Here is a 26082-nt window from a genome sequence, read left to right as displayed (position 1 = left end):
AGTCAAACATTTTTATTGTGTGCTCCTTGTCCTTCCAAGCATCCTATTTCTGTAGTTTTGCTTGTTGTATTTAGTGTAATTTTAGATTGCCAATTCTTTGGGGCAAGTATAGTGACATTCTATTTGTTTTGCAAGGTGCTAACATACTTTTGGGTTCCACAAAGAATCATCATGATACTGTAAGTACTTATGAGATGCCCCAGATAGACAGCCCCAGAAAATAAAATTTACTGTTTATCCATAAAACAGCATAGGCATCAACTGTGCAAGTTTTCCCATACTGCTCAAAGTGCTTCAAGCCTGTTCTTCTGAGATCACTTCTAGGAATGAGAGAACATCTCAGTCTCCATGCCATTCAATCCTTGGTCTACCTGCCAAGAGTGCAAACTAAGGTGCCAATTGCTTGAAGAGTTTTGCAGATAAATGGCTTTGATCACTGAAAATAATATTTGTATTCCAGATCTCTTATTAAACCAATTTAGCTACTAGAGTGGAACCTGTGCTCATTTAGTACAGTTAATAAAACATTCGGGGGAAAAAATCTCAGGAGACTTGGAAGCAAAATGTGTGTGTGTGTGTGTGTGTGTGTGTGTGTGTGTGTGTGTGTGTGTGTGTGTGTGTGTGTGTGTGTGTGTGTGTGTGTGTGTGTGTGTGTGTGTGTGTGTGTGTGTGTGTATTTTAAAGGATCTTTTATAAAATCTGATCTGGTAACATTTAAAACATGCACACATACTCTTCTGGAAGGGTATCTTATTAACTGATGTGCTACTGCTCAGATAAGTAAGCAATGAAAAATAATAAAAGAGCAAGGGGCATAAGAGTTACCTTCAGGAAAGGCACAAGATAAGGTTGCGGTGAAGAATTAAGTTCTCGGTACAGCCTACTGGTAAAGTCTTCTGCTTCAATTTTTCCATCCTAGGAAACAAAACAGATATTCAAGTTTACCAAATGAGTTAACGTTATACATAAGGATCACATTTAATTCAAAAGGCCCACTAATTTATTAACAATTAGTTGTTCGTTCCATGGGGCCTTGCTATTTTTTTATTCATCAAAAGTAGCCCCTATTTTCAAAGGTAGGGGCATATTGGTTCTGTACAATCCACTTGTGAAAAACAATTTATATCAGTCTCAGAGACAGTAACTGAAGTAGGCAAAATCAAAAAAATCCACAACTCTGATTGATTTATACAATGGAAACTGAATTGCAACATTACTTGAAAGTTTTATCAAAAGATCCTAACACACAACTTTCCTTTGACACAAAAAAAGTACACCCTGTTTTAAAATTCATTTTGTCAGGTACTCTACAAATACTAAAAACAACATTTTTTAATACTGGTATGTAATATTTTTGTCCAAAAATACATTTATACATAAAATATTGTGAATTTTCATCCTCAAATAGAGCATACTGATGGACTCTAATTAAAAATCCTTATACTTGTTAATGACTCTGTAGATCAGTAAAAATTTTTGAAATGAAGATTCTTAAATTCTAATATTCACCATTCATACTGCATTCTTTTTGCATTCCACTCATCTCATGACATCAGGCTAATAAGCTGCACATTTTAGTACAATGGTATGATATCTGCATTGCAAACACTATAAGAAAATGCTGGGTTTTAAAAATGTCATTTTTAATCCATAAGGAAAACAACATGCAAAATATCTACTTATCATAGGTTTTAAAATATCCTATTTTTCATAAAACTTAATCTTATTAATTAAATTTAGCCAGCATCTTGATGTATCAGTAGTTTTAATTAGTTTTTCTTACCAACAAGTTTTGTACTAGCTCTTTCACATTAGCTGTAGTCTCTGAAGACTGTTTTCCAGATGAAGCCAGTTTTATTAATGTAGATAGAAAATTCTTGCATTTCTTCACATTCTCCATAGTTTCCTATTGGGGAGGGGAAAGAGGGAGGGAAAAGAAAGTTAGGAAAGTGAAGCAAGATGTGCCTCTTCAGTTGGAAGTTTACCAGACATGCTCCTTTACCTGATGGTTTTAAAAAGTAGATATTTTACTCCTATTACAAAGTTCTACCATGTGGGAAGTTTGGGTTTCAAAGTGACTTGGGGACTTTTCTATTTAGGACAACAGGGACGGGAAGCACCACACAAGTATATTTTCAAAGGTAGGGTGCTTCCAAAGTGGCCAAGTGAGCCAAAAGTTGCTTCTAAAGAAAAGCTGTAAATTCTGAAAGATGGCTTGTCACAGAGCAAGTGTGTTGCTTTCATCTGCCTTTTAGCAAATGTGACAAAGCTACATGGGTAAAGTTGGAAGCCCAAAATGAAGCAACAGATAAAAAGACCACATCAATCCAGTTAAAATGATATATTGCTGTCTAAGAAAGAACTCCCTTGGCTTATGACTTGGTTGTGGTCTGTGAGGTACGAGTCCCTCTGAATCCTTAGATCTTTCTTCTGCAACACCACAACACACAGACTATTACCTAAGATTTTACATCCCATATAGTGTGAAGTACATAATAAAATTGACAGAAGGTTTACAGGTGTGTCACAATCAAATATTGTATATTTCTATTATTAAAACATACTAATTTGCAGTGATGCATGAAGCTGGTGTACACAAAATATTTGGGGAATGGAAGTCAACCCTGTACCATTTAACCTCATACTTAGATTTCATACGATATATTAAAAGCAAGTAGTATTGATGGTTATCTTCCTAAAGAACAAAAGGCACTCCACCTGGATTCTTCCTCTTATGCCATCATTCACTGCCTATCTTGAAGATATTTGATATATATTTTGAAACGGTAATTGAGTTCTAGTCCTATTAGGAAACTGAATAAAATGTTGGACAAGTGATTTGCCAATGTTCCAGAGGGCAGTCAAAGTGTTTCAGAAAAGAAAGAGTCCTATATACTATAATTACCAACCCAAGAAAGTGTGTCAGTCAAAATTCAGATCTTATTTGCTTACATGTATCCTAAATTATATTTTTCCTACCAAATTTCATTCATTTCCACCAAAACCAATACTACTAGGGAAATCAGTCTTGATTTGTTCCTTATTCTGATCATGTTAATTTACTTACATGGTTGTACAAAAGGTGTATAAGGAATACAGTAGCACAGGATTTTAAACACATGTGCAGTTTGAGCTTGTAACCATGATCTTACTGTGGCAGCAGTGGAGGTTGCTGTTGCTCCTTGCACAGTTCTCTGAGGAGTTCCACTCTGTACTGCTGTCGCTGTTCCTAATGCTGTTGTTTGTGCGGTACCACCCAGAACTATCTGAGGCTGTAGAGAATACAGGCATGGAAGTGTGTGAAAATGGTTTTTTTTTGTACCACATAATCAAAGGAGAAAGAATGACCAAATCACAGAACTCTGGAACATCCTTCACAGCTGCTACAAAAAACCCAAACTGGATATACCATCAGCTATCTGCTGCAGTTCAAAGAAAGAGCCACCAGATGGCAGAATATACTACATATTTAAAACTGAAAATACTAAAAGTTGATTAAAGAATGCATGATTTTGGGATACAGGATAAAAGACAGTATAACACTGAGCATGAAAACATTGCTCAAGTCCCAAAGCACTATTAAGCTAGTGCTATACTTTCTGCTATCTATACATCCAAAGTTAATTTACTTGTTTTCCTCAACTGCCATTCATCCTGAAACCAAGGGGTTTTTTTGGTTTGTTTTTTTAAAGGCATCGTGTGGTAAAGACTCTGGTGAAAAGCTGGAGAGAGTAATTTTCTTCATAAAGTTACACAAAACTCATTCATTATGGCTCTGAAATTGTTCTAATGCACAGAAGAAAAATGCAAGGTTTTTTTGTACAATAGGATTTTTAATTTGAACATTCCTTTAAAAAAATGACAGTCGTGGTAGAACCCTTCAGCCAGATTCAGAAATTTAGGAAAAACACTGCCAAAAAGGGAAAAGAGCTCTTTTCAAAACATTTAATATTTACAAGCGTGTTTTTAAAAAAAAACCTCCATAAACAAAAAACCCACCCAAACCCTCAAACAAACAATGCAGAAATAATGTCTTTAAGTAAAAAACTAAACGTATACAGGAAAGGCTCCAGTTACACAGACTTGCCTGTTGGCTTTCAAGGTATACCCCTAAGCCACTGATGACAATCTTTTGCATCAAAAAGTAATTGCTCATTAGGATTAGTTCTGAGCACTTGCATTAATAGTCCATTCCTAAAGCTACTCTTCTGAACTAATACAAGGTACACAACAGAAGGCACACTAGACTTTTCAAAGCAACATTTTATTGTTTTTTGGGGAAGAAGAGGAGGATTACCCAATTTACACTGCTGTTAGGAAAAGAGAAAAGCAAAGTGTGTTACCATTGTGTGTTCACTCCAAAAGGCAAGACAGACAAAGTGAATTTGCTCATCTAGCACAAGAGTAGTGAAAATGAGGGAGGCACTATTGCATAAAGCAGGGCTCAATTCTGGATAGGTCAGTGCACAGTCTTCCCCTTCAGTATAGACTAGAACTAGATTAAAGGAGAACAAGAACAATGCACTTGGTGCTCAATGGAAAGAAGAGGAACTTTTAAGGAAACCTTTCAATGACTCATCTGTCATCAGCTTAAAGAGGAAAGAAAGCATTAAAAAAAAAAAAAGTGTAGGAATCAGATGATATCAGTGTTGCATGTAACACTCCAACTCCAGTCCCTACTTCCAGATTTTCTTGGTGGTGTGAATAGAAAATGTGGCTGACCCTATTAGTCAGAACTGTTCATAAGGACAGAGTCCCCAAGCTGAGGAGGCACCATGTCCATAATACATCCTTGAGTACGTTGAATTCCTGTGGATATACAAAGCAAAGCAGAAGACCTGGAGGCGGGAGATTAATCTTTCCATACCATTCCTTTAAGAGGAATTATAGGGTAGGAGGAAGTTCATAATGAGGACCCTTTAAAAAGCTTAGAACGAAGACAATAATGGAACTATAGTCCTATAGCATTGAAGAGCGTTTCAAATCAAAAGGGAAATTTGTGTCTGTTCCTTTGGGGGGAGACATAAGGGGTTCTTTAAACAAACACAGGCTTTTCAAAAACAAAGCTGACTTTGAAAGGAATGTTGCTGAGTAGCGGAGGTCCAAAATCTGAGATAATCATAAACTACCAGACATTTTAGGGAATGGAAAAGTGTTCTATGTACTCAGAGCTCACCCAGAGATGATAATCCCAAACAGTATTTTACTCCAAGTTATTTTAACAATTCATATTTTCATTGTTCATATCTACGTTTTCTACAAATTCACCTGCACTACAGGAGGACGCTGTAATGTTGTCGTAGGCTGTACAGTTGTCTGAGCCTGAGACACCTGCTTGATTATAGTAGTTGGTGTCACCTGCCGTGCAATTATAGGTGTTCCAGGAGCCTGCAAAAGAATCCGAATTATGTTCAAGTTTGAACGTAAGTGCAATATAAGATCAGAGGAATGGTTCATCTAGTCCAGTAACTTACCTCTGACAGCAGCCAGTAGAAGATATTTCGGAAGAAAGTGCAAGGACTATTTTAGAACAATCTGCCTGTAGGATTTTTACACCCTATTTAACACAACCATGATGGTCACATACACAGTAATATCTAACCCTTTTCAGCATCAAACAAAATCATACTAAGTTCTTGGTTCTTAAATTCACAAAATCATACTAAATTGATTTATTATGGCAATGAGCCTCATAGTCTAAAAGTCTCTCTCTTGATCAGTTTTAAGTTTACTGCCATTCAACTGAAGTGAACATCAGTTTCAGTGAAAAACAGTCAAACACAAATGGGATGCACTGTGCTAGTGCTGTACGGTGATGCTTATAACAGCACTGCCTTGACCTATTACTGCCAAAACCCAGGATTAGTAGTCCCTCATTTTCCTAGTGACTAAATGCAGAGACAAATATTTAAGGAAAATAATTTATTAATTTATATGTGTAGGAAAATTATCATCAACTCACCGGCACTGTTGATATCTGTACTGGGGGGGCACTGGTAGGTGTTGCAGGACGAGGAGTCATGGTATTTTGAGGCTGGGACTGGGCATGTGCCTGCATTTGTGCCAAGGCTTGTTGAGGGATCATCAGTAACTGTCCATTTTCGCTACGTACCAAGACCATGCCTGTGAAAAAAAGAAAGGTCAAGAAATGTTCTGCACGTGCAAATAGCCACATCACAAAAACTAAGTGACTCCAAAATTCTTAAAGCCCAACAAATTTGAAATTAGCATGTACACGAGAATATACATTCAACTACAAGTAGCCTACATTCTGACACACCTAGTCTACAAAAATCTTAGAGAGAGATAAATATCCAATCATAAAACCTCAACTACAACTAAAAGAACTTTTCTGTAACTCTGTCAAGTTATGTACAATATTACACACACATAATATACAACAACATTCCATATGACAGATTAAAACCAGTACCCCTAAAAACATCTTATTCTTTTCTAAGGTATGCACTTCATAAAAAGTGCTTCAACTGAAAGAAAATCCTGCCATTATACAATATTACCATTAGCCTCGCTAGAAAAAAAAAAGTTAACAGTAACACATTTCTCCAACTTCTAAATTAATTTTCCATAACAAATTTAGCAATGAAAGTGGTTATAATATCATAATCTCTCTCAAGTGCTTCTGAGACAGATGGTACTGTGCTACATTACGCCCCAAAAGATAAATAAAATAGAGAGAGCAATGAGGCAGTCATTCCCTGTTCAGTCACATAACCAAACAGTTGACCCAACTGGGTAGCTGTAGAGAATCAGACGTAAGGTTACATATAAACGGTTAGATTTGCAGATAGTAGCAGCTATGTTTGTTTTTGTAACCAGGGCCTGGTACATCTAACCAAAGTATTTCCCAACTGCTTATTAATTTTGTGTGCTGCCGTCTGGCCAATATCAGCAGTCAGTCCTCAGTAAGGATGTAATAGTGTAGTCGATTAACCAATAAGCAAAAGCTTATAGGTTAATGCTATAAACTACATGCATTTCCCCCCCTTTCCCAAGTACATCTTTAGCAGGCTGGCCAGCAGCATGGCTCAGTCCTGACTCACGTGGGAGTCTGGGACCTATCCCAACTGTGGCTCTGCACTTAAAGTGTATTAGGAGATGGGCAGCCAGGCAGCCCAGCTCAGTTCTAGCTTATACTGGGTCCGGGAGCTCAACCCCCAACCAGACAGGGGCTGCTGCCATCCCGTGCTGCTGCCTCTATTACCCTGTGCTGCTGCCTTTGACAGGCAGCCAGTCCACAAGGGACGATGGTTTTTAAACTGGCTCTCCTCATGGACCAGCTCCCGCCTGGTATCAGAGGCAGCAGTATGGAGTGGCAGGAGGTTCCTTGGGAGTGAGGCCAGAGTGCACTGGCTGCCAGTCCTGCCCTTGGGGACTAAAGAATATCTGACTAACCGATAAGAATTCATGAGGTTACTAAACTACAGGCACTCCCCAACTTACGCAGATCCAACTTACGTCAGATCCGCAGTTACGAACGCGGCTTTTCTCGAGCCAGAGGACACAGACTGCGGGACCTCGCGGTCCCACCGCCCGTGTACTCCGGGGCGAGAAAAGCTGCTCCGCGTCTCCCTGGTCTGCAGACCAGGAAGACGCGGAGCAAAGCCGCGGAGGGGCTCGGGCAGCCGGGCAGCCCAGGCATGCCTGGGCTGTCCCACCGCCGGCTTCCCCCGGCGGCTTTGCAAAGCCGTGGAGGGGCTGGGGTTGCAGGGCCAGCCCCTCCGCAGCTTTGCAAAGCCACGGAGGGGCTGGCCCTGCAGCCCCAGCCCCTCCGCGGCTTTGCAAAGCCGCGGGGGAAGCCGGCGCCTGGGCTGTCCCACTGCAGGCGTGCTCCAAGGCTTTGCTCCCCGTCTCCCTGCAGACCAGGGAGTTGGGGAGCAAAGCCTCGGAGCACGCCAGCAGTGGGACAGCGCAGCGCGCCTGGACTCTCCCGCTGCCCGTGTGCTCTGCGGCTTTGCTCCGTGTCTCCCAGGTCAGCAGACCACGGAGATGGAGCAAAGCCGTGGAGGACTTGGGCGTCCCCACCCCTGTCTCCCTGGTCTGCCTGGGGGGGGGGGGTGCAGCTAGTGCCCCCCCCAAGCAGACCGGGCTTTTCTTGCCTACCCCTGGGGTAGAGCAGCTAGGGGCTGCCGGGTTGGTCCCGCAGCGCTGCTCCGGACCAACCCAGCAGCACCCCAGCTGCTCTGCCCCAGGAGTCCTGATTCAGCCGCTGCTGGTCAGTTTCAGAAGCGGCTGAATCAGGACGCCTGAGGCAGAGCAGCTGGGGTCCTGCTGGGTTGCTCCAGTAGCGCCGAGGAGCCGCGCTACTGGGGCAACCCAGCAGCACCCCAGCTGCTCTGCCCCAGGCGTCCCCAAGTCAGCCGCTGCTGAAACTGACCAGCGGCTTACTACAGGAAGCCCGAGGCAGAGTTGCTCTGCCCCAGGCTTCCTGGAATCAGCCGCTGATCAGTTTCAGCAGCAGCTGACTTGGGGACGCCTGGGGTTCTTAAGTTGAATCTGTATGTAAGTCAGAACTGGCGTCCAGATTCAGCCGCGGTTGAAACTGATCAGTTTCAGCAGCGGCTGACGCCAGTTCCAACTTACATACAGATTCAACTTAAGAACAAACCTATAGTCCCTATCTTGTACCTAACCCGGGGACTGCCTGTATTTAATTAACCAATATTTAACATCCCTAGTCCTCAGCACCTCTGAAAATGCCCAAGGAATCAAAGCTGTGGATACAAAAATAGTGGCAAAAAGAGTTAACAGTTCTAAAAGTTTCGGCGTAAGTGAAAAACTACACCTACTTTTGCACACACAAAAATAGAGGCCACACCACAAAGTTAAGTTGACATGAGGCAGCTTATGTCAATCTAGTTAAGCAGCTTCTCTAAAATTTAATTCACTAACATAATTGAAAAAGGCATAGTAAATATGCTATAGTTAGATCAATGCAACGTCACACTGCATTGCTTACATCACATGTTGCTGCCATTCACAATGGCAGGGCTCCAGCTGTCAGCACCTCATATCGACAGTGAAATCAATGTAAGCCATCCTAGTGTCAATAGGAGTGTAGCATTGACATGCAAAGCCAATTTAATTACTTCAAAAACAACTAGGAGTTCTGTGGCACCTTAAAGCACGGGTGGGGAACCTAAGGCCCGGGGGCTGCATCCAACCCATGGATCCGGTCCCCAAGGACTGGGACTCCCCCCTAGCATTAGGAAGCCTGCGCTAGCGCTCCAGCCCTCCTGGCCACCTCCCCTATGGGGCTGGAGCACGCAAAATCTACTAGCCTAGCGCTCCCCCAGGCTCTGATGTGTGAGGAAAATGTGGGGAGTGTCTTTCTCCTCAGTTCGGGGCCACATCAGTGAGGGTGGTTGTTTTTTTCCCCTTTTTGTTTCTCACTTGTGTGCAGCCCCCAACTGATTTTTTTCCTGTGGTCAGTGGCCCCTGATTCAAAGGGTCCCAAATCCTGCCTTAAAGACTAATGATTTATCTGGGCATATGCTTTCATGAGCAAAAACTCACTTTGTCAGATACTTGGTGATGAAGAGGGTTTGTGTCCAAATAAATCTGTTAAGGTGCCACAAGACTCCTTGCTGTGTTTGCACATATCAACTAACACAGCTGCCCCTTTAATTACCACAGTGGCAGTACACTAATATAATTTAAGTTGAATTCGTTTTGTAGTGTAGATTCAGTTTTACATGAAAATCAGCAGGTAAAGTTAGAGCATTCTAGATCTCCAACTACAGTGGACGGTCTGTTGTAAGGCACTTCTAGAAGATAAAATTGTGAAACTGTCAGGTTCTAGATTGCTTTTTTTAAACAATTCAATGCATCTGTTTATGAACAAAGACTTAACACCATTTTCATGCATGTTTTCAAAGCTAGTGTTCTCAAGCTACACATTTAATTTCTCCACTAGATGACTTCAAAGATAAAACGATTACACTGAATTTAAATTGCAATGTGAGGATATACAGGGGAAAGTCAATGTAAAAAACGCTGATCTCCAGTATTTATGAAGTTACCTTTCTTTACAAAAGCAAATCAGTAGAGAGAGAATTTAAGATAGGTTACATCAACAAGGGACTAATATAAATAACATCGTTCAACTAGTGTCCAGTTATGACTACTGCACACAATGAGTTATATTACTAAGCATGAATATAAGAAGTTTATTTTTTCTGATGAAAAATTGCTTTTTTCCCCCCCAGTTATAATCTTGCAAATCATGGCATTAATTGAATTCAGTTTCTATATCAGATTTCAAAGAAAAATATTTTCTAGCTAATCAATTAAAAGCAACATAAAACTTTTCACTCCTGTCATAACTTATGTTTTATACTGTTTGAGGAGCTTAGAAACATGGCAAATAACTGTTTAAGTTTCATGCAAGTAATATTTTATAAAGCAATGTTACTTCAGTACAAAAAATTCGGAAAACTCAACCAGGTTAAATTCTCCATTCACTTTTCAGTGGAGATTCCGACAGCAGTTAATTTTCCTCTCAATCACCCTTATACTCTACTGATGACTGCAAAAAAATGGACAATTCGGAATGTTTCTGAAGAAGTAGAAAATGATATAATATAAATATATATCACTATACAAACTGAACTTTACATTTGATTCTACTGTGTAAATGTGATACATCAGGCAGCAAATCCATTTCACTCATTGCTTTGTCATATCGTACACTAATCAGATCTGGAAAGAAACACTGAATCAATATAGTTTAATAAGATTAGAACTGAAAATAATCAAACTCCTGCTGTACTTTATAACACACACACACCAAGTGCCATGTTCAAGACAAATGCAGTGCCCTGTGACAAATTATATTTCATTTTTTACCAACTGATAAAGCTAGGTGAAACTATAAACCTTTTCAGTGACAAAGGCCATTACCTTGCATGTGACAGACTTGGTTCTAAAATTCACAACCCAAGGTTTTTTGCCTCATCCAAAAAACACCCTAAAGAAAGAGCGAAAGGGACTGAGAGGGATTCTGTCCTATAATAGATCCTCTTGGCACTGTTCCACTAGTGCAAAGGGGGGTTATAAACAGTCCCCACGGGGCAGATGGGAGACTCTCTATAGTAGAAAACCAATACAGCCAGCTCCATTGCCACTTGTTCCAGGCCCCACCTTGGAATAGAGGCCATGCTCATTGCATGGCTAGAGCATGCTGTACTTTTATGGTCCTCAACTGGTTCAACTGTACGCAGGACACTATTACTGTCAACATAAACAGCCTTAGAGCTCCTCTGTTTCACACTCCCAAAGCAAGAAGAGGGTGAAAGAAGGAAGGGAGAGAAAGCCAGCAAATAGGGTTATGGTCCACCTGAAGATCAAGCCCATTAAGTGCAATTCATTGTTCTGAGAACTAGCAACAAGCAGAATTGGAACGTGTTTATGCATTATACAGAATAACTGTACTAACTGCCTAAAACTGACAGTTGTGAAACACTGCAAACAGGCAATAGAACGCATACCAAGAAAATTTGATATCTGGCATCATGGAAGCAAAAAATAAACTTTTGACACAAACTATATAAGAGAATAGAAACTCACATTTTGCAGTTAAAACCTTGAACTTGGACAATGGAGAAGCACTATCTCGTCTATTACATCCCATCCTACCTGGCTGTTGAAAGCTTAGATCCTTAACTGAAACAAGACTTTAAATTCTAAAGTAAGAATATAAATTATTGCTATATAATTTTGTATGTTTCATAGCCTTATAGTCAAGAGTTAATGTGTTGATATAATTGGCAGATAGTTCACCAGAGAACTACATTCTGTGGTATTGATACAAATTAAGCCTCCTTGTATCTGGGTTATTACAGGATTATAAACTGTCCTGTTCACCTATTATAAAATAAAAATAATAATGTTAATATTACCAAATTACAGCAACAGACAGTGTCAACATAAGACTAAGAAAAATATTATAAAATTAATCTGGTTGTAACCTTGCTACAATCCTACACTATAACTGAAGTGCCTGAAATAGCTCTAAATTAAAAATTACTCATTGGTATTTTGATAATTTATGAAGATATACAAAATTATTCAAAGTAATTGCCTCCCCCCCCCCATCAAAAAAAAACCCGAACATTTAGTGTGGAAACCTTAGCCACCACATAAAGTTAATCAGTACTCATACCTAATGTTGATATGAAGTCTAGACTAGGAAAAAAAAAAAAAAAGCATGGGTCGTCCCCCCCCCCCCACCAAACGAGTTAAACTAGCTTAACTCGTCAAAACAGCTCTAGTTACTATAACCTGATAAAAATCAAGCTAAAAGTGTAAAACTGTGCCTACATAAGCATAGGGTAGGGTTTTCAGTTAAGATGCTTCAACAGAGCAAGCTTAAAAGGGTGGGCGGGGGGGGAGAGAACGGGACTTTTTCTGGTCTAGACAAAACCCCTGCTAGTGTATAAAAATGTCTAAATTAAGGGAATGGCTACACTACAGCTCTACAACACTGAAGCTGTGCCACTATAATGCCATAGTGTATTTGCTTCCCATCAACACCAATAGAAGGGTTTTTCCATCAATGTAGTTAGTCCATGGCTCCAGCAGGAGGTAACTGTCAACAAAAGAATGACATCTACACTTGAGGTTAAAACTTAAACAATGGTCCTGCAGCACCTTAGAGACTAACAAAAAATGTAAATGGGATCATGAGCTTTCATGGGCACAACCCACTTCTGCAGATGAATGGAGTGGTATTGATGAAAGTCCAGGGGCAAGTTAACCTAGCTACAAAGCGCCCAGGGCACATCATTTTTCACACCTTGATAAAACTGCTTGACCAAAAAGGTTAATGTGCAAACCAGGTCTTTTAAAATAGCATGGTTTCTTTGGTTTTGGTTTTGTTTTTTTACAGTAGAGCCCTACTAAAGTCGTGGCCTATTTTGGTCAATTTCAGTCATATGATTTTTAAAATCATAAATGTAATGATTTCAGCTATTTAAATTGGAAATTTCACAGTGTTGTAATTATAGGAGTCCTGACTTTAAACCAAAAAAAAAAAAAAAAAAAAAAAAGAGTTGTGGCAGGGGTCATAGTCTTGCTACTCTTACTTCTGTGCAGCTACTGGCCCTATTCATAAGCATTTATAATAAAGGGCTAACAGCTACATGCATGTCAGAGCAAAGCAGAGGTGGAGAATAACAAAATTCTGAATGAAACCGAACACAAAGTCATCATCAAACTACAATGTTCAAGAACAGAGATCCCTAAATGAATAAATTAACAGAGAAAGGCCAGAGAAATTAAAAATAACTTTTTTGGGGGGATGAGGGGGCAGGGAGTGCATTGAGAAATAGAAGACTGAAGAATGACTGAATTAACTTAAGACAATAAAATAATAGTATCCAATTTGCACTTGCAAAACCAAGGTGTTTCACTGTGTTCTCTTACGTAGTGCTGTCAAGTCCTACTGTAGAAAAGAATTGCACAATGGATGAAATTTAATGTAGTGAATCAGAAAAAGGACAAAGTCACTAGAGAGCTTCCCAGAGAAACAGATGCAGGGCAGTAGGGATCTGTTATTGTGGCAATCCAGATTGTCCTGCAGAACCCTCATTTATTCATCAGATGACTGACCAGCCTGAGTGGGTGGCCATGATGTTTGTTGGCATCTTGCTTCCCCTCTGAGCTCTCTCCCATTCACAACTTTGATTCAACATCCATCAAAAAGCCAAATACTTGCTGAAAGCAGTTCCCCATATACTGTATGAAAAGATAAACTGAACATACTGCGCCCTTTGAATTTGCTGTTAGAACAATTTACCCAATGACAGTGTTGACCGGGGCCTAATCCCAAATCCTGTCCTAGGTGCATATGGAAAGACTATTCTCCTATTAGAAGCAAACCAAGCTAGTAGAGAAAAATCAAAGTATGCCTCAAAGGAAGAAGACTGAGGGAAGTTCAGAGGAACCTCTGCTTCAGAGCATGGAGGCAGAAGACTGGAGATGTGACTTAAGATCAATAAGTGTACCACCAGAGAGTACTGTAAAAAAGGTGCAAAGCTAACCTTCTGCTCTGCTCCCAACAGTTGGAACTCAACGGTTCAAGCCTGTTAAAGCAGTGTGTTTCCAAAGAAAGAGAACCCCCGTACATTTGGATGTTAGATTGCGATTAATCAGCTAATCAAGTAGTCGATGGCATTTCCATCGACTAGTCGATTAGTTGATGGGGGGCATTCACTACCCTCACTGCAGCTCTGCAGTTTAAATGCAGTAGAAGCTGGGTGCATAGCAGCATGGATCCTACTACATCTAAACAGCAGAGCCGCAGTGGAGGTAGCTTCCGGGGGTGGCGTGAGCCGGGATTAAGCAGTCCCAGCTCACGTCGTTCCTGGGAGCTAACCCTGCTGTGACTCTGCCTTTTAAATGTAGCAAGAGCGCTGCTGCACCTCTGCCTCCCTGCCCCCTTACACATACCACAGAGACAGTGCTGGGGGGAACTGGCTTTTAAGACGACTTCCCCCAACACTGGCTCCTGCTTCCCCCCACCTTGCTGACACGGATAGAGAGGGAGAGGGAAATGCGACTAGTTGACCTGACTACCCAATAAGCCTAGGCTTATCAGATAGTCGACTACTCAACTACTCTTTTACATTCCTACCGCACATTAAGATCAATAGGCATTTGGGGTTCTCCAAGAAGGGACAACAGAGCCTACAGTTTATAAAGTGCTTGGGACTATTTTCAACAAGAGACACTAAATCATTATAATAGTATTATAAATCAGATGGGCTAAATCCAAGTTTGAAGTCCATAGGCAGAAGGGGGTTGTGACATTGGTCAGGGGACTGAGGTTCAGAGGTTTGGGTTGTGACCTAGTGCAGAGGATTGGGATGCAGAGTCTGGGAAGGGGTATGGGTGCAGGAGAGGGGACAGAGGGGCTGAGGTATCAGAGGCAGGGACTGGCTAGGAAATGCATACCAGGGTGACTCCCAGCCAACAGCCCAGCAGGTTCTGCAGCCAGGCTTCCTGCTTTCCATGCTCTGGCAGGCCACTCAGAGCAGCCAACTTTATAGGCTTGCAGCCATTCAGACACACAAGGGCAAAGAGAGGATGAGGGAAGTAGGCAGTTCCCATTGGCTGGGGATGGAGCAGGCAGGCAGGGAGCCTGGCTGAGGCTGAAGTTCCTGTTGCATCTGCAGGCCAAAGCCAGTGACTTGGTGGGCCAGTATCCTCGGGCCATATTTTACTTGGCCCTGCTCTACAATAACCTCAAGCCACAGATATGGACTTTGCTACCCTGTGAAGCACTGTGGAAAGAATCATACACCTTTGATACATGAAAGAACAAGTTCCCTATCTCCTGTTGAAAGTGTCTTTTGCTTAGCCAGTCAGTGTTGTGGTTGAACTTCCTCTTGAACTGCTTGGATAAATAAGGCCTTGCTCTCTAAGAATGTGAATTTTCTAGCTTAGCAGATTAATGAGAGGCTGTTGAGGACCCTTCAAGGCCCTAATCAGCAATCACAGTTGCCATAAAATGGCAACTGAACTATTGTGGACATGTTAAAATATTTTGGGAAGAACATGAAAATACTACGCAAGTCGAGACCCTACATTTATGGTAAGATGGACCAAATTTTGTAACAACCCCTATATTCTGCCACAGTATTAGTCTAGTGTACTGCTCAAAATACTGCTAACACATGCAAACGTACACAACTGTGGCTCACAACTGAAAAAAAAATATTCACTGTTATAAAAAAATATTTTCAATAGTGATTTCTAAGAATGTGTTTTCCATTATGCCCTCTGAACAGTCCGGCTCACTCCTGGTCTCCAGACTGTGCCAGGGAATAAGGGAACTCATAGCTGACTTCTGCAGCTCATCTCTCCAGCTCCATGAGCTTTAACTAATAAGAGCTATTTTCCATGTAACCAACCCAGTATATCTCAATCCCTTTCTGCCTGATAGCATAGAACAATGCATGCACTAGAACCTAACTTCAATGCAAAAGGAAGCCGCAAGCTGGTGCCAGAAGGGTAGTGGCACAGAAAAAGATATACAAAGACAGTGTGTCAGGTGTCCAGTTACAGCAAAATGGTAAAATCCATGGCAAACTAGAAGCTGACTGACTGAAATCAAGGGGCAATTCACATCCCTCCAAACTACTGCTTCAGGTGCTGTGGAAGATACGGCCACACCGGTCTGCACCATTTAGGTTTCACAACTGTGAAAGCTATAAACACAACTCTTTAAAAATGAAAGCTGAGATTCTAGAACACAATTCTGTGGCATTAGGATAACTTCTGTGATAATTTGTAGTTCCATGGCCACAGAATTATCTAGGGCCCCAACTATATTAATTCACGGTCAAATTTTTCTCTAGTTACAGGCAAGTTGGTATAAAGCAAAAGTAATTTTAATAAGTTTCTTTTTACTAATTGCTCAATCTGTAAAAGTAGTCTAATTTCATGTCAAAAGCTTTTTCTCACTAACCCCTACATAAGAACTTCATTGCATCCATAGAGCTTACATTACTATATTGCTTACCACTTCAATAGGTTAATTGAGTATGTACCACTTATGAAAATATTTTAATTATCAGTTAAAGCAAATGACAATATTAAAGTACCAAATGATGATGACAACACTTGATGGTGGACTCATTGGAAAAGTCTTTCTTTCTAATGTGGGAGCAGTGTTGGTAGCTTCAGAAAACTAAATAATGAAATAAAAAATTCCCTAAATACAGTCAGAATTGAAACTATGTTAACACCTCTTTAGAAAGCTATGTTACCTGGAAAGGTGTTAATATGCTTCCACATCTGTGTGTGAAGAGCCAAACCAACACATACCTTTCTGTCAAGCTATAAAAAAAAAAAAAAAAAACTGATGCATGTTTGGTTTTAGTCTGAAATTCAGAGTAGGTTTTTCTGTAACACATTCATGCTTAACAAAGCCCAGTTGTATGTTAACAAAGTCGAAGGAGGAAAGAACTTAGAAGGCAAATTTCTATCAAGAGGTAAACCAATTTTTACTTCAATAATTTTGATATCAATAAACAAAGCAGATTAAATTTATCCCTAGTGTAACTCCATTAATTTCAAAAGAATTGCATGAGGGAATATGGTTCAGTGGTATATGAATCTAATTTTTTGTGAGGAAGGAAGAACTAAACCCATAAATGGACCTCCAATTTTTTAATATATTAAATTGTATCATTTTGAAAACCAGCTAGATTTCATTCCATGTTAAGGCCATTGCTTCATTAGATTTTTAGGAAAAATTTCTGCCAGTGCTACTAAATCTGCAGCAATGGCAGAAGGCGTAACACAGACAAGATTCCTGTAACTTGTGGCACTTTTACTAGCATACCATTTAACTATATAGCTGAACCAGTGGTTCATCAGTAGGATATTCCTCTCACCCCTCCTCTCTCCCGCCCCCCAACAACCCCGAAGTTCCCTAGGTAGGCACAGAATTTCATATTTTGTACAGCAATATCTGGCTCCTAGATGTTCAGATACAAGAGAGACTGACAGGACCTCTGCAGATTAGAAGCAAAGTTCAGCTGTAACACAGACATGATGCTACAGGTATTTGGCGTAAGAGCAGCATTACTCAGAACCATCTCTCTTTCAAATAGAATTAAAACAGCAAAATAAAAATAAAATCTCTACACCAAAGAGTAAAATTTTCTCTACACATCTATAAATATGCTTCTAATTCTAACAAATCTTCAGTGAAGAAAGCTTAAAAATGGTTTGAAGCTATATTTAACAAGGGAACAATGTTGGGTAATGACTATTACCACTTTCTCTTGTTTAAAAGTGACTATGGGCAAAGAGAAGTAGCTGGTATACTAGGAACAGAGGGACAAGACAAAATACTTGAAATATACAAATGGCATGGAAAGGAGCCCTTTTGGTTTTCTGTGCTAGTACTTCTGCATGTGTCAATGTATATCTTTATTAGAAAGTAACCACCACTGCACCCAAATTGAGCCCCTTGTACTTTTCTATGATATGCTGCACAATTTATCTCCTTCCTCTGGCTTCATTTCTAATCACTTTGTCGTTTCCCCTCCCCCTATAACACTCTACTAATCACCCTCTTTATATTTTACTCTCGCTTTTGTTACTACAATTTCTTCTATGATGCTCCTTATGGCTAGGCTAAAACCCTCTCCCTGACCAGGTGTATCACATCCCACCCTCATTTCTTTCTAGTCTTCCCTGAAAATACAATTCCTCTAAGACGTTTACAGGTCTTAGATTTCCTTCAGAGAAATATATACACTTGGTTATTAATAGTTACTTTTCAAAAGTTATACATTGCTGCTCCATCACCTTGCCTTTCTTTCTACATAGATATTTATGTAGCATGCCCTATTCGTGTGATTCCCAAACAGTTTACTAAGGTGACTCACCAACTGCATTTTCTTCTTTTTTTTTTGTTTTTTGCAACCCACCATTACATATGAGCACCTTTCATCCCAGGAACAACCACCCTAGACCCTGCACAGCATAAAAGAAATACTTCCACGGAGGGACACGGGCAGAGAGGTAGTCCACCCCACATTGTCGGCTTCTGTACCATGGGACTGGCTCTGGTTTGCCACTTCGATGTGATAACTGGGCATATGAGGTCACACTACCACTCAGGCTTGGCCCAGCCTCCCCTTTATCTGATGAAGGGACAGCAAGGCTAAAACTGACCGGTGCTGCAAGTCTCTGCCACAGGACTCAATACTGCAAGTGGACAGCTGGGCCCAGCCACATGTGGGGTGAGTTTGTTCTCTGACCTCCCCTTCCATCTCCTTTCTGGGACTCACCTCTGCACCAAGTCCGGAGAAGTATACGTTTCCCCAAGGCCCAGTGATAGGGTAACCCAGCCTTGCACATGGCAACGCACCTAGAATCTTTCTGTGACTTGCTGGTAGATCAGGTCCTACCATTTAGGAAACATAGCCCCGTGGGAGAAGGATAATACTTTTGAGCTGTCTTTAAAGTACCTAACACACCTTTCATTCTATACAATAAACAGATGCTATGGGTTAAATATTCAGCAACTCACAAGGGAATGTATTAGTTCAATAATATTTAAATGTTATATAGACAGCACTTACTAGAAGAATGTACTGTATGTGGATCCATAAGAACTCTATGGAAAGCATGACGGTTTTAAAATGACAAAAACTTCTTACATAGTACAAATTCAAGAGAGCTTGTTTTCCATTAGGTACAATGTATCGCTGGAAAATGTTTCTCAAATATTTTGTGAAGACCCAACCCTGCAAAGTTAAATGGAGACTGCCATGTAGATGAGGTTCAAAATGTACATTTGTTTCTTTTTATTGGAAAAAAAGGTCAATATTACTGACAATTTTCCACATCTGGTTATTTGCTTGGATTCATTTGTACTTCAGAACTACATGAAGGCCCAAATCAGGATCCAAGTCTCACTGTGCTAGGGTCTGCACAAAGAGCAAAGACCGTCTCTGTCCAGAAGAACTTTAAACACTTCCCTGCAGCATTAGCCCTTTGCAGCACTATACTAGTGCCAGCTTATCAGAAAGCAAAACAAAAAATCATTTGCCCAAGATGATCAAAAAGCAATAAGTTATGAATAAAAAAGGAAAAACCCTTTAAATTTGAATGTTAATAACTCAAATTAAACTTATTTCAGAACAATTTAAGCCTTAACCAGAATATGCATGTCAACATTGCATTTTGTGCTAATTTTGCTAAATCCTGGTTTGCACAGTTTTCATACTCATACAAAGAGCATGATTAAGTGTACGGTTTGGAAACAATAATAATTATTTTGGTACAATCACTACTGTGGATGTAGCTATACCATACAAAGTATATTACAATACAGGCAGTTCCCAGGTTACGTACAAGATAGGGACTGTAGGTTTGTTCTTAAGTTGAATCTGTATGTAAGTCGGAACTGGCGTCCAGATTCAGCCCCTGGAACTGGACACCAGTTCCGACTTACATACAGATTCAACTGAAGAACCCCAGGCGTCCCCAAGTCAGCTGCTGCTGAAACTGATCAGCAGCTGATTCCAGGAAGCCTGGGGCAGAGCAACTCTGCCTCGGGCTTCCTGTAGTCAGCCGCTGGTCAGTTTCAGCAGCGGCTAACTTGGGGACGCCTGGGGTAGAGCAGCTCGGGTGCTGCTGGGTTGGTCCAGTAGCGCGGCCGCTCCTCGGCGCTGCTGGACCAACCCAGCAGCACCCCAGCTGCTCTGCCCCAGGCGTCCTGATTCAGCCACTGCTGAAACTGATCAGCAGCGGCTGAATCAGGACTCCTGGGGCTGAGCAGCTGGGGTGCTGCCGGGTTGGTCCAGTAGCGCCAAGGAGCGGTGCTGCAGGACCAACCGGCAGCGCCCCACCTGCTCTACCACAGGCCCCGGGCTTTGCTCCACATCTCCCTGGTCTGCCGGGGGTGGGGGCACTAGCTGCATCCCCCCCCAGCAGACCAGGGAGATGCGAAGCAAAGCGGCGGAGGACCCGGGCCGGACCGCGGCGCTTCCAGCTGATCTGGACCTGGGGCCGGACCCACGGCCGCTTCCAGATCAGCTGGAAGCGCCGCGGGTCGGGCTGGGTCCTGCGCGGCTTTGCTCAGCATCTCCCTGGTCTGGAAGCGGCCGCGGGTCCGGCCCCAGGTCCTCCGCCGCTTTGTTCCCCGTCTCCCTGGTCTGCTGGCTCCCGCAGCAGACCAGGGAGACGGGGAGCAGCTTTTCTCGCCCCGGAGGAGGCGGGCAGCAGGACCAGGAGTCCCGCCGCTTGAGTCCTCCGGGGCGAGAAAATCCCCATTCGTAACTGCGGATCCGACGTAAGTCGGATCCGCGTAACTCGGGGACTACCTGTAGTTCTGTCTCGTGTCCTTAGTAGGAATTAAATTTATCATGCCCCACAATAGGGAGCAGAGATATGAAATATTGGTTAATTGAATAGTCAATTAACCTCATGAATTCTTATTGGTTACTCGACTTTTCTATGGTCCACAGGTGTGGGGCCGGCAGCCAGTGTGCTCCAGCCCCACTTCCAAGGAACCCCCTGCCACTCTGCAATGCTGCCCCTCTATCAGAGGCAGCAGTGCGGAGTGCCAGGCAGGAGCTGGTCCATAAGGGGAGCCAGTTTAAAAACCAGCTCCCCTTTGTGGACCAGCTGCCTGTCTCACCACACTGCTGCCTCTGATACAGGGAGTGGGGCTGAGTTCTCAGATCCAGCACAAGCTGTAACTAAGCCAGGCTGCCTGCCCACCTTGCTCCTAATACACTTTAAATGCAGAGCCACAGTGTGGGGGTAGGTCCAAGACCTGGCATGAGCCAGAACTGAGCTGGGCTGCTATCCAGCCTTCTAAAAAAAATGTACTGGCAAGAGGGAAGGGGGAAATGCATGTAGTCTACAGCATTAATCTATAAGCTTTTGCTTATTGGTTAATCAACTACACCATTACTTTCCTACTAGGGAGTACTAGTAACCGTACTGGTATAAAGTACAACTTTTGGTATTTAGTCAAGATCTCAATCGGTTTAAAAAACAATTTAAACCAGTGTGCATATCACATAAAGCATTAGTACAGGTTGAACTTCTTTAGTCCAGCACCCTCAGGACCTGACTGGTACCAAAGCAAAGAACTTACAATATGACAGGAGGTTAATATCGTCTAGCAGCATTACCAACACTTCCACTACTTACTGGGCTCTTAGAAGACATTTAGGGGTAAGTTAGCGCTAAGAAACAGCACAAAACACACAGAGACAAGACCGGTGGCTGTAAACCAGTGGTCACCATCCAGTAGATAAGGCTCTACTGGCAGATCTTGGAGCCTCTGACAGGCGATCCTGACTGGTTTGACCAGGAAGCTATCAAGCGCTGACACTTCAGCTGCCCTTCTACCCACTGTCATGCTGCTCCTGCCCTCTGCCTTGGAGTTGCCTCCCTGGGAGCCTCCTGCTTACTGTGTAGAGTGTGGGAGGGAGAAAGGCAAGGGGCGCTGATGTCAGGGTGTCCCTCCTCCCCCTACTACTTTACCCTATCTCCACACAGAGAGAAGGGGATGGAGGGAGATTGGCAATGCAAATCTTGGTCACTCTCACACTTTGGGTGCATCTACACTGCACCCAGAGCTCGAAATAAGCTACACAATTTACATAAATCAAATTGTGTAGCTTATTTAGAGTTAATTTCGAAAGAGAGCTATCCCAAAATGTCCCTTACTCCTCATGGAATGAGGTTTACAGTGACATCGGAATAGTGAGCCTGTTATATTTCAAAATAAAGAGCTTGCTCAAAAGATGCGGAATAGCTATTTCAGGATACTTTCAGAAACCCGAAATAGCTCCACAGTGTAGGCATAGCCTGTGTGTCTGTCATTCTCACAAATGCACACTGTCCTTCACTCTCATCTCCCAACACAACGCATACATGTGTTGTTGTTACTTATTTAACTGCTTGCAAAGTGTGTTATTTTTGGTTTTTGACTGGTCTGTGCATTTCATAATTTTCATTTCTCTCAAGCTTAAATTTAATACTTTGAGTGGTGAATTCTAAAATACCTAACCTGTCATGGCTGGAGTAATTATCTCTATGGTAATTGCAGTTCCCATTGAACAATAACAGAGAACTGTGGCCAGTAGAAGCTGGGGAATCAGTGCGTGTAGAGGAGGGGCAGCTCAAGGCGCCATGAATCCATTGTTGTATATGCCAGCGCTTTCCAGAGCGGTGCAGGGCCAGGGCAGGAGTAAGCCTGCCTTAGCTCCACTGCTCCACCAGCCAGATGCCATGTCAGGTCAACGGTACCCAGCCAGAGCCTGCTTCCTGAATCTCTGTCTCAGCCCACTGCTGTAAACAAACTTTATGAGACTGTGGGAAACTTGGCCACACCTATGATAAGTGGACATTCAGCTAACTAAAATCATGCTAGACCACGAATGTTGCCGGACCACAGAACGCTGCACTAGACAGGTTCAACCCGTCCTCTAAAGGTTCAGTATCTGATTATACACACTTAAAAAAAAAAACTAGGGAAGGGAAGGAAAACATTCAGAAGGGAGGAGATTTCAGCTGGATCCTCATTTCACCAATGCTGATTCAGGTCCTGAGTGCATAAACGACTTTGCACTAAGGATGTGAAATTTAAATCAATCAACTAATCAAAGAGTCAATGCAAATTACATCAACTATTCAAAAAGTTGATAAGAGCGCCTCTGCCTTTGAAATGTAGCAAGAGCCCTGCCAGCAACTGCTACATTTCAAAGGAGGAAGCACTGCAGGGAGCATGGCTAGCGGGGGACTGAAGCAGGAGTGCAGGGCCAGTGGGGGACTGCTTCAGTCCCCAGCTCACCCCAGGTTCCCCACAGCACTTCTGCTTTTGAAATGTAGCAAGAGCCTGCTACGTTTCCAAGGCAGAAGCAGTCCAAGATCCTCACTGCGCCCCTGCCCCTTCTCCCCATGGAGATGGTGCTGGGGGGGGGGAAAACCAGCTTTTAAGCCAGCTCCTCCCAGCACTGGATCCTGCGCCTCCCTCCCACTGCTTCTCTCTGATGAAGGCAGGAGGGGGAGGGGTGGACTAGTCAAGTCACTAGTTAACTATCCAATAAGCATTTGCTTATCGGAGAGCCGACTAGTCGCTTACATCCCTACTTTGCACAAGTGAAACTGTATGGCAACAGGTTGATCCATGACATCACAGAATCTTATTTGATAATGTCAAGTGTTTCAGCTGACTTAAAGACTGTCAAAGGATATTTCTTCCATCAAGGTCAGCAGTAATACAAAAACAGAGCTAATATTCTTATCAAGCAACCAACTCTTTCTATGATAGTTTTTCAGCAATTTTTTCAAGAACAAAATAACTAATTAGTAGGACTGCCAAATAACTTTGTAACTGACTGTCTCAGTATCAAACAATATTGATCAAATTCAAGCATAGGCAAAGGGAGATAAGCTCATCCACCCATGACTGAGTCTGAGCACAGGTGAGTAAGATGGTCAAAAATATTTTAAACCAACCCCTTCATATTAAAGTATTTTAAAGTAGTATAAGGCATTCTTGGTCTTTATTTGAAAGTAATTCTATACCTCATGCAACCAAGAAAATGCCTTTAAATTTTTATTTACTGAAATAAAATATTACTATCATCGATTTATGTAATGAGAACAAAATGTGATACCTCCACAAAGTCCCATTTAAGCAGCTCTTTAAAGCCCAATTTCAGAAACGCATGCTCATTTATACACTTCGACACATGCTCAACTGCTTTCCTAAATCAAGGCCAAAAATTAGTGTATTTCCAGCTTTTTGTTCCCATCAAAAGCAGAAAAGAAACAAGTAAAAGGCAAAATATTCAATGGATGATAGCAATCTCAAGGGCATTTTGCAGTAATTGATTTGTCTTAACATAATGTTGGTTGACCAACACATTTTTCTGATTAATATGAAGAGATCATATTTACATTTTCTATTTCCAGATTAACTACAGTATTCTATTCTATTTTAGCTAAGTTGTGGACTCAAGCTGAGATCAGCATCCAAAATTTTGGTTCCCAGGCCAAAAGAGTTTGAGTGCCTTTCAACAGTGGCCCACTTAGATTGATGGAAATAGAAAATTATGGTGACCCATTAAACCAAACACTGTTGGACAGTTCCTGTACTAGCAGTGGTGCGGAGAACAACTCTAATCAATATTCAGAGCTCTTGGGCAACTGTCTTGATCATAGGTAGCTGCATGGCCTTTAAACCAAAAGGGATAAGTAATCCCCAAAACATCAAACTTCAATTAAAGTTAACCATGCTTTTTTTAAAAAAAGAATCCTAGTGTGTTATGAAGACTGGCATGAATATGCGTTTTTCCATAACTACTCTAAAATGGAACTGTATTATATACAGTTCAAGATACCTAAATGCTTCCACAAGTTAGTTTTGAACTATCAGTCACACACCATATAAAGGCTGGTTACTAGAAGTGTAAAACAATATTTTGTCCTGCATCATATGTTGCTTTAAAAAAAAAAATCGCCCTCTCAACCTTAAGTTCTTCTGGGACAAAATTTAAGACTGTCATAATAAGGTAAATTTTTCAATTTAACAAATTTGAAAAAAATAATTTTCCTCCCTTAGTCTTGCAATATATATGGTATATCGGATAGCTTCACAGAATTAAATCAAGAAGAATGTAAATTTTGCTGATATGTAATTTGAGCAGTTTTCTTGCAACTCTTTTAAATGTTGAATAGAGGGAATCCATAATTTTCTCTTTTGGAAACAGATCCAGGGGTCCGAGGACAGGACTTCCAAATTTTAATTTTTGCTTTGACAAATGACACCTCCCTTCCCCTCTCCTCTCCCTCCCCACCCCCCGTCCATGGAAAAGTCACAACTTTTCTCCCTCAGTTTCCCCAGCATTCAAGTTAATACTACTTACTTACCAATCACACATGGGTTCTGAGAGGATTAACATTTGTAATATGCTTTGAAAGTGAAAAGTACTATGATAAGCTGCTATTATCCTTGCTTGTTAGATACACAAAACATGGCCTGCTAACAGCTAGCAGGCATAACCCTGGTAAACTGAAGTGTAGTACACAAAAGCTAAAAGCAGAAGTGAACATTTGGACTTGCTCACAAGCTGGTTGAAATTAGAATTGGAGATACATTCCAATATTTAGCATTCTTCCCTCAGGTACTTTGTGTGTACCTTTTCATCTAAAAGTCAGCAAGTTCATATGTGTATTCACATTCACAGAAACTTAAATTATGCTTGCTAGTCTAGGATGCCAATCCTATAAAATCATTAGTAGATATAGTTATTTACTGAAATCATCAGTGAGACCATTCATCTGAGTAGGGATGTCAACATGTAGATGACAACACGAATAACCAATAAACCTAGGCTTATCAGTTAATTCTGTCCACAACATGCATTCCACTGCTGTATCAGAGGCAGCAAGGGGAGGGGGAGCTGATACACATGAGGACCTGGCTTTTAAGCCAGCTCTCCATACAGCCCCATCCCCAAGGACTACCTAATAGTCATGTAAAATTTGATGGGGTTACACAACTATTCAATG

General features: G+C 41.6%; 1 protein-coding gene across 3 annotated transcripts in view; it reads right to left on the bottom strand.

Annotated features, from left to right (window-relative positions):
- The window catches only part of TAF4 (TATA-box binding protein associated factor 4), a 73038-nt gene that overhangs the window by 33530 nt on the left and 13426 nt on the right, over positions 1–26082 (bottom strand). For 2 of the 3 annotated variants that reach the window (XM_075901105.2, XM_006126163.5), the window contains exons 3-7: positions 5963–6123; positions 5269–5388; positions 3153–3272; positions 1784–1906; positions 826–915 (exon numbers count right to left, since the gene is read on the bottom strand). In XM_075901105.2, coding sequence (XP_075757220.2) covers positions 826–915; positions 1784–1906; positions 3153–3272; positions 5269–5388; positions 5963–6123 — 614 coding nt within the window. The remainder of the gene's footprint in view (positions 1–825; positions 916–1783; positions 1907–3152; positions 3273–5268; positions 5389–5962; positions 6124–26082) is intronic. The other variant, XM_025186158.3, reaches the window with a different exon arrangement.

Source organism: Pelodiscus sinensis, chromosome 17 (genome assembly GCF_052426305.1).
Source record: "Pelodiscus sinensis isolate ZL-2025 chromosome 17, ASM5242630v1, whole genome shotgun sequence".
Taxonomy (NCBI): domain Eukaryota; kingdom Metazoa; phylum Chordata; order Testudines; family Trionychidae; genus Pelodiscus; species Pelodiscus sinensis.
The sequence above is the reverse complement of the archived record's forward strand: the minus strand, read 5'-3'. Positions and strand labels throughout refer to the sequence as shown.